The sequence below is a fragment of the Heptranchias perlo genome, chromosome 1 (genome assembly GCF_035084215.1).
Source record: "Heptranchias perlo isolate sHepPer1 chromosome 1, sHepPer1.hap1, whole genome shotgun sequence".
In the NCBI taxonomy this organism is placed as follows: domain Eukaryota; kingdom Metazoa; phylum Chordata; class Chondrichthyes; order Hexanchiformes; family Hexanchidae; genus Heptranchias; species Heptranchias perlo.
Window position 1 is genome coordinate 147471038 of NC_090325.1, and position 16522 is coordinate 147487559.

Consider the following 16522-nt stretch of genomic DNA (forward strand, 5'->3'; position numbering starts at 1 on the left):
GGTTAGTCCGGGGCGGGGGGGCGGGGTTAGTGCAGCCCGGGGGGGGGGGGGGGGGGTTAGTGCAGCCCGGGGGGGGGGGGGGGGTTAGTCCGGGGCGGGGGGGCGGGGTTAGTGCAGCCCGGGGGGGGGGGGGGTTAGTGCAGCCCGGGGGGGGGCGGGGTTAGTGCAGCCCGGGGGGGGGGGCGGGGGTTAGTGCAGCCCGGGGGGCGGGGGTTAGTGCAGTTCGGCGGTATGTGTGTGTGTGAGGAGGGCGGGGGGTTTGCTGTCCGGGGGCGGGGATTGTGCTGTCTGCGGGGCGGAGGCCGTTCTGAAGGCGGGGTGAGAGCTGACCGAGGGGCGGTTCTGTGGGCTGGGACAGCCGGCACGGAGCATTACCTGGAGCAGGCGGTGCGAGCAGGAGCTCAGTGTGTCCATGTGCGTCTGACAGCTGCGAAGTCACCCTCGACCGCGCTCTCCTCCACACACTCGTCACATTTCTGGGGACAGCACAACTCCAGCCTAAAGCAATGGCCGGTTCTCGGCAACCCGCAACCGCCCGGCCGCCAGGTGCGTCCAGCTGCAGACTGAGCCCCGGTCATCTGGCGTTTTGTGTTGTTTCCCTGTGTTTTTTGATGGCCGTGAGTGCTCAAGGGGAGTTCGACCCCTCTCTGCTTTACGGGCCGAGACCCGGACCGACCCCGGACTCGGTCCTGCTAGCCAACAACGGAGTGAGAGTCCCCTTCGGCAGATCTGTCCACATCGACCCTATCAACGACCTGGTGATCCAAGTGCAGCCGGAGGACAGCTGCTTCGTCACGGTGCTGGAGAACGACCCCCTGTCTCAGAGACCTGGCATGTTGTCCCCCAAGAAATTCTCCTGTGACTTCGGGCCGGAAGACGTCAAGTACACCCACTTCGGTTCCAGGAGCCCCAACAGAGACAGGGTGAGGCTCCAGCTTAGGTATGACACCCAGACCGACACTATCATCGTCCCCTTCATGCTGGAGGTGGAGGTGGTCTTCCAACAGCTGCAGATCCTTACCCGAAACATGCCTCTGGTAGTCGATAAGTTGAACGGCGCGAGCAACCCCATCGACAAGAAGGTGTTGGAATACACCTTCGACAGCAGTTCAGAAACCTGCAAGATCACCACTTTACTCGGCACCGGCGGGCTACCCAGGTATGGCAAACTTTTAAACTTCACATCCAACGGGCAGATGATAGACTGCGACGCCTTCGTGACTTCAGGCATTCGCTACAAGCACACGGCCACCACGAATTCGCCCAACAGGGATTACATTCCCATGTTGGTAGAGTTGGTGGATAGAGAAGGGAACCCAGTCAAGCAAGAGTATTTCCAGGTAATGGTGAGGATTAGGGAAGGAACGGAAAATACCCCACCCAAGCCCAGTTTTGTGGCCATGATGATGATGGAGGTCGATCAATTTGTAATGACCGCCATCACCAATGACATGTTGGCTGCTGAAGACGTGGAGTCGGATCCTGATGAATTGATTTTTAACATCACTTCGCCCCTTGGCTACCAACAAGGCTACATCATCAGTACCGACGACCAGAACCTGCCGATAACATCCTTCTATCAGAGGGACATACGAGATCTGAAAATCGCTTACAAGCCTCCCCCGGTAGACTCGGACGTAGAGAGGATCTTCCAGATAGAGTTCGAGGTTGTCGACAGGGAAGGAGCTACCTCGGATACGTTCGCCTTCATGATAGTGGTGAAACCGATGAACACTCTGGCACCAGTCGCCACCAAAAATACCGGCCAGCTGCTCTTTGAAGGTCAGTCCCGACCACTATCCAGTGCTCAGAACTTAGAGATCAGCGACGAAGATGATCTAGAAGATGTACAAATAACTGTGATCGATGGTCTGAGACACGGCGAGCTGACTGTGCTGGGGGCTCGGAGGAAATTCTTCACTCCGGCCGATTTGGACGCCGGGGTGGTGGTTTATCAGCACGATGGGACTGACACCTACAGCGACAATATCATCTTCCGTATGAGCGATGGCAAACACCGGGTGGAGTTCTTGTTCCCCATCACCATAGCGCCAACCGATGACGAGCCTCCCATCATTAACGCCAACACCGGACTGGTCCTGTTCAAGAATGAAATCCTGCAGATCTCACCCTTCATCCTGAGCGCCACCGACATCGATTCGGAAGATTCCACCATCGGGTTCACGGTTGAGCCTCCTTATTCCAATATCGGCGCACTGCTCCTGAGACAGGCAGAGGTGCCCGAGGAACCAGCTGGCTGGAAGTACATAGAAAGCGAGGAGGTCTACGAGAAGGTGGTGACTGAGTGGTACCAGCAAGACATCCTGGATGGAAAGCTCTATTACCGCCACGTTGGACCTCACAGCACCACCACCGTGATGGACAGTTTTGTCTTCCGTGTTCAGGACGACAACGACCCCCCAAACCAGTCGGGAGAGCACACATTCACCATCAAGGTGCAGCCGGTGGATGATATTCCTCCCGAACTGTACCCGGGGACCATTCTGCAGATGGTTGTGAAGGAGTACGAGCTCACGCATTTCCGTAAGAAGTTCCTGCGTTATACAGATCTGGATTCAGATGACAGAGACCTGAGGTACACCGTCCTCAAACCTCCAACAGACGTGGACGAAAATAATCCGGTAAAGACAGGACAGATCGTTTTGACGGAAAACCCCGACGCAGTCATCACGGAATTCACCCAGGCTCAAGTGAACCACCACAAGGTTGCCTACAGTCCTCCAGACCAGGAGCTTGGGATCACGCCAAGAGTGGTCCAGTTGACCTACTCGGTAGAAGACACGGCAGGGAATGCTGTAGAAGGCATCTTCACGATCTTTTTACAGCCAGTGGATAATAAACCTCCTCAAATTACTAACACCGGCTTCACTGTACCTGAACGGGGTGACTTTGTATTAACTAACGCAGAGCTGGATGCGACCGACCAGGATACCGATGAAGACAAAATAACTTTCACCTTGACAGAGGCTCCAAAGCACGGCTATTTACAGTATGTAGGAGTTACTATCTCAGTTGGTGAAGCGTTTATCTTGGATGATATTGCAAATGGACGGGTTGTGTATCGGCATAGCGGCGATGAGTCAACAAGAGATTCGCTAAAAATAGACGTTGGAGACGGGGTCCATGAAGTCCCGGTAACTATCAGAATTACAGTGCGACCTGTAGATGACGAAATACCAACTATTATGCTTCCTGAAGGACAACTTGGATCACACATAGATGTTCTTGAAAACGGAGCTACTGAAATTACCACCAATGTCATCCAGGGTACTGATGAAGATACTGATGATCTAATGCTGACGTTCATCGTGGAAGACCCGCCCAAACTTGGTGAGATATTAGTAAATGGGCTACCAGCCGAGAGGTTTACCCAGGAGGATATCATCAGTGGAGCGGTGGTGTATGCTCACACCAGTGGTGAAATTGGAACACAGAGAAAACGGGATTCCTTCAACTTGACCATATCTGACATGTCAAATGAATGGGTTGTTGGTGGAAATAAAGTACAAGGTGTCAGAGTTCAAGTCACTGTCTTGCCTGTTGACAGTGTGGCACCTGAAGTCAGTGTTGGTGAGCAATATACAGTTGTGGAGGGGGAGAAGAATGTCATTACACTGGCAAACTTCAATGCTGAAGACATAGATACTCCAGATGATGATATCCTGTGCACAATAATTGTGCAGTCTACTTCTGGTTATGTTGAAAACATTTCTCCAGCTCCTGGGTCTGAGAAGTCGAGGACTGGCACAGCAATTAGTGCATTTACAATTAAAGATGTCCATGATGGGCATATCTACTATGTGCAAAGCATTCACAAGGAGGTTGAAAAAGTTGAGGACAGGTTCACTTTCCACTGTTCGGATGGCATTAACTTCTCACAACGTCACTTCTTCCCAATAGTCATCATTCCAACTAACGATGAAAAACCTGAGATTTTCATCCGTGAGTTTGTTGTGATGGAAGGGATGAGTCTTGTTGTTGACACACCAATTTTGAATGCAGCTGATGCAGATATCCCTGCTGATGAGCTTTACTTTATCATAACAAAACCACCAAAGCATGGCCAGATTGTGCAACAGTTAGCACATGGTACTGTTCCAGTCAAAAATTTTACTCTAGAGGAGATTTCAGTTGGTTCCAATATTGTCTATGAACATGATGATTCTGAGACCAAAGAAGACAGCTTTGACATCAGACTCACAGATGGCAGACATACTGTAGATAAGACGGTTCTCATCATGATCATTCTTGTTGATGATGAAACACCACGGATGACCATCAATGATGGCCTAGAAGTTGAAATAGGTGAATCAAAGATAATAACGAACAGAGTCCTAAAAGCAACTGACTTAGATTCAGATGACAAAACATTGACTTATATAATTCGTTATAGCCAAAGTCAAGGTTTATTGCAGCATCTGATGAAAGATGGTGATGTGGTTCAGAATATCACTGTTGGCATGAATTTTACCCAGGATGAAATTGATAAAGGATTGATTCAATACGTGCACACTGGCCAGGAAGGTGTACGTGATCTCATCAAGTTTGACGTAACCGATGGCATCAACCCACTGATTGATCGTTATTTCTACATTAGCATTGGCAGCATTGATATGTTGTTCCCAGAAGTAATTAACAAAGGAGTTACACTAAAGGAAGGTGGTAAGGTTACACTGACCACTGATTTACTGAGCACCAGTGACATTAACAGCCCTGATGAAAACCTAAGATTTAGTATCACTCGTGCCCCAAGTCGTGGTCATCTAGAAAAGACCGATAATCCTGGTGTCCCAATCACCTCCTTCACTCAGTTACAATTGGCCGGAAACAAAATCTATTACATCCACACATCAGACGATGAAGTTAAAATGGACAGTTTTGAGTTTGAGGTTACCGATGGCTACAATCCTGTATTTCGAACCTTTCGTGTTTCGATAACAGATGTAGACAATAAGAAACCAGTACTCACAGTCCATGATCTGGTAGTGAGTGAAGGGGAAATTAAGCTGATCACTCCATTTGAACTCACTGTTGAAGACCGTGACACTCCTGACTATTTTCTGCGTTTCACTGTTACCCAGGTTCCTGTTCATGGTCAGTTATTATTTAACAGAAGCCAACCGATCACCAGCTTCACCAAGCAGGACCTCAATGAAAATCTCATTAGCTACAAACATGATGGCACAGAGACAAATGAAGACAGTTTCTCTTTCACTGTAACCGATGGCACACACACTGAATACTATGTTTTCCCAGATACTGTGTTTGAAACCCGCAGGCCTCAGATGATGCAGATCCAAATATCAGCAGTTGACAATGGTGTTCCTCAAATTGTTGTCAACAAAGGGGCTCCAACCCTTCGAATTGTGCATACTGGCCATCTTGGGTTTTTGATCACCAGCAAGGCACTGAAGGCTGAAGACCGTGATAGCCCACACAAACTCCTGAAGTTCAGGGTCACAGAGGGACCAGAGCATGGCTACATTATTAACACTGACCTGGGCAATGACAGTGTCACTACATTCAGTCAAGGTTAGTCAGTGAGATTTTTTCCGGTCATGTTTTACGCAGTGAAAGGTTTTCTCAAACGACTTTGCCCTATTTATTTAATCTCTGTTCCAAAGGATAACAATTAATTGCACATAAACTTAATTTAATCTCTGATTTAACTTTCATAATATCATCAAATATGTTAGAGAAGAGAGCAGCTTGAACAAGTAGCTTCTGTCTTGAGAACAATGATGTCTTGTGATCTGCCTGCTTTTTCTTTCACACCTGCTATCTTACTATAATGTCTGTTTTGCTGCATTTCTCGCCTGTATATCTGCACCTCTATCATTTGTTCCTCTAGAGTGACTGGTGCTGCAGCAACATGATATTTCCTCTCTGGTAATTGAGCATAGCTTGCACCAAGAGGGCATCAAATATGTCATGGTATGCATTTGAGCATTTTCATTTGTGTAGTAAAGTGTTTCTGTGTTTTATTTATCCTTACATGGTTGTTTTTGCTGGAAGTGTTGATCAGAGATTGCCATACTAGTTCTGATCAGTGAGGCTTGGTCAAAAGTTATTAGCCTCATCGAAGAAGTTCAATACAAATTAACAAAGTTAAAAAGTAACGAGCTTTGGAATAATTCGCACAACATCGTCAGTCTGAAGACGGGATTTGGTTTATGAAAGCTATTTTTATTTTAAGGAAATTTTGAAGTTAGAAGTGATTAAGCCAACGTGGTTCCGAGGTAGAGTTTTTCCTTCCAAACCACTATTCACATAAAAGCATGAATGAATTGGTGTGTGGTGTGAATAAGGGATCATAGCGCAGTTCAGTACAACTATCAATAGAGACAATCCACTATAACAAACATTTGTTAACCATGCTTAAACAGTCATGCAAGTCTTTGAGACATTACTCCAGTGCATGATGAACATTAATTAACCGAACAATTGCCAATCCTATTTTGAAAATTATTCTTTAGAGCTTTTAAACAAAAGCATCCTAGAGCAACCAAAAGAATGGATGACAGTGAACCGAGTTTAATTATACAATCTTTGATGTCATGATTTGTGAATGTTGTGCCAAGAATTAAAGCATGAAAAGACAAAAGCATGATTTTTGTTCATCCTGTCACACATAATCTTCAGGGCAGTTGATGAGTCTAACGAGATTAATATATTTAGCCCATAGCATTGTCATAAAGAAATATGATTATTAGATGTTTTCCACTACATTGGACTGAAAAAGAATTTTAATTAGCAACTACAAAGATTTTTTTTTATTTTACAAAGAACAATATACTATTTTACACTTGACTCATACTTTTTGATATATAAAATATTTCAGTAATTTTTGAACCATATAATTACAGGCAGTTCCTTGAGACATAGAAAAGAAAGTTATCAATCAGTACAGCAGACCACACATTTGGATACAGTTTCTTCACAACTCTTATAAGTATAATTAACAGCTACCACCTCTTCCCTTTAAGACTCCACCTTTAGTGATTCTTTATTGATATTTTGAGAAGGATCCCAATTGACAGTCTGAATTGTTGAATCTTGAACCTTTGACTGAAATGGTGTGAAATGAGCACCTTAAATGCTAATCTTTACTAATTAAAGAGGCAGTCCCACACTTCCTCAGTGGTTCAGTGGGTAAATACATTGCGTGGTGTGACAGCAGGTCATGCATATGAAGTAAATTCCAGGTTTGATCCCTGGTTTGTACTGATTTTTTTGGTTCTTATATGATGTTGGGGACCTTATGATTGAAACTTGTGAATAAGTGTGCAATATTAATTTTTTGCTGACAACACAAAAAAGTGTCTGTGTTGGTGGGGGGGGGGTGTGGGGGGGTGGTATTTGGCAATCAGTGAACAGGACTGTAAAGTACTTCAACAGAAAATTATACAGTTTAGTGGAATGGACAGGCAGGTGACAGATGCAATTTAATGTGGAGAAGTGTGAGATAATACACTTTGGGAGGAATAGCAAGGCAGGGAGTATATGTATATCTCAAGTAGAGGATGAATGAAACTGAATTGGTAGAAGGACATTTAGAAAGAAATCTGGGAGTGATTTTAGGTCCATCACCTTCAACAGATAGACAATGTGACAAAACAACACCTTACATTTATACAGCATCTTTAACGTAGGAAAATGTCCCAAGGTGCTTCACAGGAGCGTAATCAGACAAACATTAGCGCAGAGCCAAAGAAGGAGATATTAGGATGGGTGACTAAAAGCTTGGTCAAAGAGTTGGGTTTTAAGGACCATCTTAAAGGAGTGGAAAAAGGAGAGGTGGAGCCATTTAGGGAGGGAATTCCAGAACTTAAGACTCAGATGGATGAAGGAATGGCCACCAATGGTGGGGAAAGAGAGTGGGGATGCACCAGAGGCTATCTGGAGGAATTCACGGTTCTCGATACAATGCATTTGGAATACGGGTATTCAACTCTGGCCACCAAACCACAAGAAGCACATATATCCATTAGAGGAGATGCAGAGAAAAGCAACAAGGCCAGGTCCCAATGTAAAGGATGAGCTGTAAGGTAAATTGAAAAAAAATCTCAAGCTGTAGCCTAGAAAGAAAGTGGTTAAGGAAGCACCTTATTGAGGTACATCATAATAAATGATGTAGATAAATAAGGTAAGCCTAGAATATTACTTTATAGTAACCCAGGAGAGTAGCACCAGAGGACATAAATTTAAATTAGTAAAAAGTAAATTTAAAACAAATATTAAGGACAACTTCACTCAAAGAGTGATTATATTTGGTAAAATTTACTGAATAATGTAATAGAGACAAAAGGTTGTAATCTTCCAATTTGGCTGCTTTACATACAAAAATTATTGATGAAAAATGATCATTTACATTTTGAGCGACAAATGGTTTTTAATGCAGATTTTTTCAAAGCAGATGTAATTAGGAAGAAATCTGAGGTATTATCTTTAAAAACTGTTAGTATTGAAACAACTAAATATGTTATTAAAACAGATTTTTAAAAATCAATATTCAGACTGTTTTACCTACAAAAGACCTATTGTTTCCTTGCTTTTTAAAATTTTTAACGAGATCTTTTAAGTATACCTCTTTCAGTATTAATTTGAGCGAACTAAATTTAAATATATATAAAAACAAAATTCAAAACTATTACAATTTACAGTTCCCTGACTAAATCTTCCATTGTCCTTTAGCGTTAAACATATGTAGAAAAAAGTTCAAGCCTTCTCTCGACTGGGAATTCTTGCCATTCCATTGATCCATTATGTCTTTGGTTTTTCCTATAATTGTGGTCCACTGAAAGTTTATATCTAGTGTTCCTGTCATCTAGGCTTTTGTTAATAAGATGAATGGCTGTTATTAACCCTGAGCGGTATTCCACAAAGGCCTCGGGAAAGCTTTCAGGTGCCTGAGGGAGACTTTATCTTTGACAGACCTGATCATGGAGGCTTTGGGATTTCAGTGATAACTTTACTAGAGCTCTATTAAGTTTTTGTTTTGAACTATCTCAGTGAGAATGATATAGCTTGATTATTAGAAATGTCACAAAGTTAAATTTATATGAGCATAGCCAGATATACCCTACCTAAATGTTTAATTAGCTTATCATGGATATGTTCACAGAAGAAATATTTAGCTTCCTTTTAAAGAAGTATAGATGAAAAATCCATTAAAAAAATCATCCAAGCTTGATTTCACAGCCATCAATGTAAGTAATTCTTTAATGTTGCTCTGTAGGAACAAATAATACAAAATGAGTGGCCTTCGAGACCCCCACTATAGCCCTATGTTTTTTCCTTTGTGCAGACATGGGGTCAGCTCTCACACGTAAGCTGAAAACACTATACCTTTTTACTACCTCCCCCCCCCCCCCCCAAAAGGGAAGGCCCTGCCAGGGGTAAATGCCAATGAGTAGGGTTTATACATTGGACCGTTCTATTGTCTCTGTGTTGTCAGACTGGTTGACTGACATCCAGCCTTGGGTAATCCACAGTATCCTCCAGCTAGATATTAGGAAAGCCAAAGCCATTGTCTTTGGCCTCCATCACAAACTCTGTGCCCTTGTCAGTGATTCTATCCCTTTCCACAGCCACTCGGAAAAAAACACTCGGTATCCCGAGCTGAGCTTCAGACCCCAAATCCTCTCCATCACAAAGATCACTTCCGTTATGTCACAGGCTCTGCCCCTGCCTCAGCTCATCTCCTGCTGAAACCTTCATCAATGCTTTTGTCACCCTCAGACTTAACTATTCCAATGTTCTCCTGACGGCCTCTCATCCTCCACACTCCTTAAACTTGAGCTCCTCCAAAACTCTGCTGCTAGTATCCTATCCTGAATCAACTCCCACTCACTCATTCCCCTGTCTTCGCTGACCTACATTGGCTCTCAGTTCCCGAACACCTCAAATTTAAAATCTCTTCCTCATGTTTAAATCCATTCATAGCTTCGGCCCTTTTTATCTGTGTAACCTCCTGCAGCCCTCCAACAGCCTGCCTCTCCCCCCACCCCCAAACTCACTGTTTCTCTTACTCTGGCCTCTTGTGCATCCCTCTTTCTTACTCCCCACCATCGGTGGCCGTGCCGTCAGCCGTCGAGGCCCTATGCTCTCGAATTCCTTCCCAAAATTCCTCTGCCTCGCTACCTCTCTGCCCTCCTTTAAGACTCTCCTTAAAACCCAGCTCTTTGACCAAGCTTTTGTTCAGTCCTCCTAATATCTCCTTTGGTTCGGTACCCTTTTTTATATTATACCTCTTAAAGTGCCTTGGGGTGTTTTACTACATTAAAGGCACTGTATAAGTGCGAATTGTTGTTGTTGCACAGCTACTGAAAAGCACTAATAAAAGATATTTTCAAACAATGTGTTAAATTCCAATAATCCATCAACAGACATAAGCTGGTGCTTAATGGCCTGACCAACAGGGGTGAATTTCCACGGGGGTTCTCCTGCTCATCCACCATAACCCTAGTGGGAGAGTCAGAGAAACTCCAGAAAAACAGCACAGTTTAAACCATTTTCCAGGGTTTCCATGGCTCTTCTGCTGAAGTTACAGAGATCAAGCTGGAAAATCCCCACAGAAATTCAACCCTAAGTGTCTGTGTAATGCAGAAATACAACTTATAACATTGTTCATTTTTCAACTCTTTCAGAGTCTGAGGTCAACACCCATTCCACATCTTAAGGTGCATTTGCAGCAGGACAACATTATTGGGTTTGCTTACACGCTGTAGATATAGTGTATCAAAAATAAAGTAGATCATTCTTACTAGTTTGAACCAGGATTCTTTGAAAGGCTTTAGAGTACAGTCACAATATGGTATCCTGGCAAGAATGCATAGATTGAAGGAAAAAGAATAACATCCTTTAATTGGTGATTAAATAAAATGTATGTTACAAAAGTAGATTGTAGAATGGTATGGGCAGAATACTTGGCAAAAAGTTGACTTTGAGCGAATTACTTTTCATTTTCCTTTTCTTTTCCCAGCTTTCCCCATGTCACACACTATTACTGTGACTGACAGGATGGGCAAGTGATGTGCTCTTGGGACAGTTGTGTTTAAACTTTTTTAAGGGGTGTGCAAATGGAGCACAGATGATTCATCCTCCTTTCTTCTCTCCTTTCCTGTGAGGGAGTCCCTGGTCTGCACTTAGTTGCTCCTTGCATGATCTAGCTAAGATGGGGAACTCACCTTGGGGAGAGCCATAGGTTCAAACTCACATCTTCCCGCTCCATGACACTGCACACTAGAGTTCTAGTGCCCTATGGGCCACATTGCCTACAAAGTAAAACTCCACTTAAAAAAATTACATAAATCTCAGTTAAACTTACATTATAAGTTTACTATCAATAAGTTAGTAAAATGTTGCTGTTAAAATGTTCTCCGAATTATGTTGGAATTCCAGCTGACAGCTGCACTACTGATCTAAATGCCATGAGAATGTGAGGGAACTGCTGACAGGGTACAGAAACAGATATCCTAATTGAGTTGGTTCAGTCTCCATTGTTGAATGGTATTGCTATTCACCATAGTTAGGCAAAGGGCAATAACATGCACCATGCACCCCAGGCAATGATTTTAAACCGATAGTAAACAGCCAATGGTGGTTGCTTATTAACTTCCTAAGCAGAACCGTAGTGTTTTGTTCACCTGGCTGTAATTCATATAGTTGAGCTGCATGTGCAAGAATAGAGCTGAACTGGTGAAACATGTAACATGTAAACAGGAATTTGATGTGTTTAGAATGCCATTAAAGACATTTATTAGGTAACATGCCATATCAATTATTCATTGTCTGCAAATTCCATTTTAACAGCTGATCTCGATGACATGAAGATCTCCTATGTTCTGCGTGAAGGTGACAATGCAACAAGCGACATCTTCTACTTCTCCATTGAAGATGCTGGTAGGACTTTGTTTGTAATATGTCCTGTAAAAAAATAACACTAATCTTACTTTTCTATCAGTTTTAATTCAGGAAATGCTGCTAATGAATTGAGAAAGCTACTTTCTTAATTATTATATATACTGTAGTGTCTCCTATCACATGTAACTGCATGTGAAACTGTTTACGAACTATTGTGAATACTGGTGCCATTGTATGACTTCACAGCCCAATTAAAAAAAATATCAATACTCACAATAATGTAGAGTTCCACTCTCTGTTAGATAATGCAATCCAGGCAAAAGAGGGAGTGTTACAGTTGTCCCTAACTCTCTTTTGCTGTTGATTTTATTCTGATTATTATGGAAAAAGAGGAGAAATCGATAATCCAGATCAGAGAGGTATTATAGATTATGAAGATATGGTGTGACATTGCTAATTGTGGGGGCAGATTTCAACTTTGCACCAAATGTAACAGAATCATAAACATATTTATTATTCAAAAATTAGATTTTCATTTATTGTTTAGATTGAACCACAAATAACAAGAAAAATCATTCAATTGTATAAACAAAGGTTGATAACCAGATCAGCAGATAGAACGTCAGCATCACAAACACTCTTAATAAATTCCAACTATAACCTGAATTTCCCCTTATAATTAATCCTCTAAATATAAGCAAGAAATAAACAGCAAAGATAAAAAAGAAAAAAAGGGCAAATTAAAAAGAAGGAATTGCTGCTCTGCTCCACCCCGGGCAAGTCCAGCATCACCGTCATAGCTGGTGGTCACCAATTGCTTTGCATTCTTTATAAATGGGATTATGATTTTGTTACAATGAAATCTTTCCTTTATAGGTCAAATGCTTCGAAAGAAGGGGGACTAGTAAATGTCAGCTTGGCCCAGTTGTTTTTACTCTTGCCTCTGAGTCAGAAGGTTGTGTGTTCAAGCTCCACTCCAGGGCTTGAGCACAATATCTAGGCTGATATTTCAGTGCTGTACTGAGGGAATGCTGCATTGTCAGAGGGGTTGTCCTTCAGATGAAATGTTAAACTGTGGCCCTGTCCACCTGCTTAGAAGCCACTATTTGAAGACGACTTCTCACAGTATGCTGCCCAATATTCTTCCCTCAACCAATACCATCAAAAATAGATTAACTGGTTATTCATCTCATTTCTATTTGTGGGATGCTTAAAATGGCTGCTGCATTTGCCATATAAATGTGGTGACTGCACTTCAAAGTTATTCGTTGCATGCAGTGTTTTGGGGTGTTTCTGAGAGATGTGATAAGGCTACATAATTTCAAGTCCTTATTTGATGTATGCAAACCAATGTAGTTTGATAAGGCAGTTCGAAAATTGGCTGGAGACATTGAAAGAAAAAAGGCAGAACTCAATATGGTGAAACTCAGGGTGATCAATTACTAACTGTCTGACTGAAGATGCTGCTCTGGCTTAAAGTCTGACATTAGCAGTCACTGTGTGGTGTTTCGACCATTCATAATTCAGCATAGAATTTCAAGCAGTGTTTATTTTTATTAGTGCACTTTCAATTTTAGTCACGTTATTTGAGCTTTTGTTCTAGGATTTCATTACTGGCAAAAGCAATGCTGGATGCAAAGATAAAGGGGGGGGGGAAATTGGACATGGCCTATTATTGGGTGGGGGCAGTAATATGTAATATGTAATATATCGTCAGGCCTGAGGACTTGCCTTCAAGCAGCATTCCAAATCAGCATTGAACAAGGATTCAATGCAATTTGCATTTTCGACCAGCAGGGGGAGCTCCAATCTCTTAAAGGCAGGCTTAAAAATCTCTTAAAGCTAGCTGGTACCTGTTATTTGCTGAAAGTAACAGTCTACTGTCTGCACGGAGTCTGAACGGAGATCAGACATTGCACATGTAAAATACAGATGCTGCTCCCGTCCCTATGTTTACAAATTGACAAGTTATGTTAAAACATTGAATAAAGGTTGCGCACTACTAAATCCCACATCCTCCAATCTGCATGCCAGACCTCACCAATCTGCCAATCTGAGTTTGTACCAGGCCTGCGAGAGTGCATGCACCAAGGTTCTCTGCTGATGCATTAGAGACCTTGGTGCAAGAGGTGAACAGAAGGAGAGACATCTTATATCAGCAAGAGGGGGGGGGGGGCAAGATGCCCTCCAGACATATACCCAAAAGGCAGTGGGAGGCAGAGGACGAAGTCAATGCCAGGTGAATAGCATCATGAGCATGGATGCAGTGCAGGAAGAAGTTCAATGCTTTGACATGAGGTAGTCAAGGTGAGTGAGATCAACTGTCAAGTGGCATCTTCTACCAACTACACCACTAGCCGCATCCAGTGCTCCATGTGTTACACCCCCATCACCCACATACCAACAAACTCTTTCCATAAGTACTCAACTCTTCCAATCAGATGCTTCCTCTTACCCTAACACATTACCACTGTTGCAAGCCGCCCACCCACAACTCACAGGCCATGCACACTGGCAGCTATTCAACCATGACAGGCACATCACCCAGACATATGTCCTGCTTTCTTGCAGAAGGTGGTGCATATCAGGAGGCAGCAAGTGGCAGTGGCATTTAGCCCCTCGAGCCTGTTCCGCTATTCAATGAGACCATAGTGGACCTGTGTCCTAACTCCATACACCCGTCTTAGCCCCATATCCCTTAATACCTTTGGTTCACAGAAATCTATCAATCTCAGATTTAACATTCACAATTGAGCTAGCATCAACTGCTGTTTGGAGGTGAGCGTTCCGATCTTCTCCCACCCTTTGCATGTAGAAGCATTTCCTAACTTCACTCCTGCATATCCTGGCTCAAAATGTTAGGCTATATCCCTGCGTCCTAGTACTGAAGTCTAGGAGACCTCCAAAAACAGTTACAAATGTCTTGACAGCCAGAAGCAATAATCTAGCCACTAACCTGTAAATCCTGCATGGTCCCTTTAAATAGCGCTGGTGAGGGGGTCCTCCAGGCACTCTAAGACACGTTCAGATGGTCGGGGTTAAGACTGTGCGTTGAGTTGAGCGTTAAGTCCCAAAATGGTGTCTATCACTTTAAATCAGCGTTGCATACTGATTGTATCCACTTTCTCCTTACTTTACATGCTTCTAGTGTTTGGTATTTGCGCCAGCGCTAACTCCTATACCAAGATAGTGTCCAGCTCACGTCACGCTGGAAACGTACTTGCGCAGCCAAGATGCTATCTTGGATGTTGGAGAGGCTGTGCAGCGCAAAACAACGGGCGCTACACGGCGCAATTTAGTGCCCAATATGTTTAGTAATAGTTCTACTCTACTATTTGGTTATCTAAATAGTTTATCATTCCTCCACTGACACCTGAAGCAAGTCTACAGCAACCAAATAGAACACCATCATTTAGGAAATGCTTTCAGCCCATTTGACAGGAACTTGCCGATTAGAATAATTATAAGGAAGCAGAACAGCTCTCGGCAGTTTTTAGGACGGTAAAGTTGTTGGATTATTGGGGGCTAATTCCTTCTACTATAAGACCTTTACAACAGAGAACGAATTGCATTGTAAAATAGAGCAGTGGCAGTAAGCTGTTTAGCAACCTAACAAACGTAACTTCCATATGAATTGGATTCTTTTGGATAGTAACTGTTGTTGGCGATATTAATGTATTCTTGTGACATTCTTTGGTTCTGCTGTTTCAACGGAGACTTTCACCTGTTTATTTTAATGGATTAACATCTTTGTTGAGTAATGGACAATGGAATGTTAGAAGCATGCGTTAAGCACTCGTTCGCTAATATCACTGACAGTAATTTCTACCCTTTAAAGTGGCCATAGCACCTTAGTGGGGAGACTTAAGGCAGACTCAGCTCCTGGTACAGTATGCTTCAAAATTTCTATGGCCACACTGCCAATTTTAGCCACTGTGGTAAGTTTGTGTGACAGTGAACACCTCAGGGTAGATTTTATGAATTTTCTACAGATGGAACATCTTCTGATGTCTACTGATCTCTGTTCCAGTATTCCCAATATGTGCTGCTGCCGTTTGGAGTTCCATGCCAGGAGCGCAGTTTGTTGTATCTACTCTCACTGGGTAAATTTTGTGAAACTATACTCTCAACGTGGAGTCTTGCTGGAAAGGAGAGTAGGTCAGAGAATTAGGTGTAGAGGTCAGCATATCCGATTCACGGCATTCCTGATTTTTCAGTCATTAATTTTAATTAACCCATATGTCTGCTATAATGCAGACTTTTACAACATTGTTCTAAGATTTTTATCTTACTTATTATTGAAGCTAAAATAATAGCCTACAGTAGACAACACGTTGAAATTCATCACACATGTGCAAGACTGAACTATTGACTTCTACTGATGGTAGCTCCCCCCATCCAACTTCACCACTAACCAGTAAATGTATTAAGCTAATGTACTATACATGACAGGAAATCTACCTAAACTACTCGTTTTAATGGACAAACCCAGTTCTATCAATAGGATGCATTGAAATCTGCCCACAGAAACCCTAGATAACTACAAATTTATTTGCTTACTTTAAGGTGTTTGATTTCAGTTTGATCTCAGCATGAATGTAACTTCCTCCCTGCGAGGAAATGAAAACCCTCACCA

General features: G+C 42.8%; 1 protein-coding gene across 1 annotated transcript in view; it reads left to right on the forward strand.

Annotated features, from left to right (window-relative positions):
* The first annotated feature begins 506 nt into the window (after positions 1–506).
* Positions 507–16522, forward strand: part of frem3 (Fras1 related extracellular matrix 3) — a 197075-nt gene continuing 181059 nt past the window's right edge. The window contains exons 1-2 of the mRNA XM_067982755.1: positions 507–5553; positions 11836–11925. Of these exons, the coding sequence (XP_067838856.1) occupies positions 507–5553; positions 11836–11925 (5137 nt within the window). The remainder of the gene's footprint in view (positions 5554–11835; positions 11926–16522) is intronic.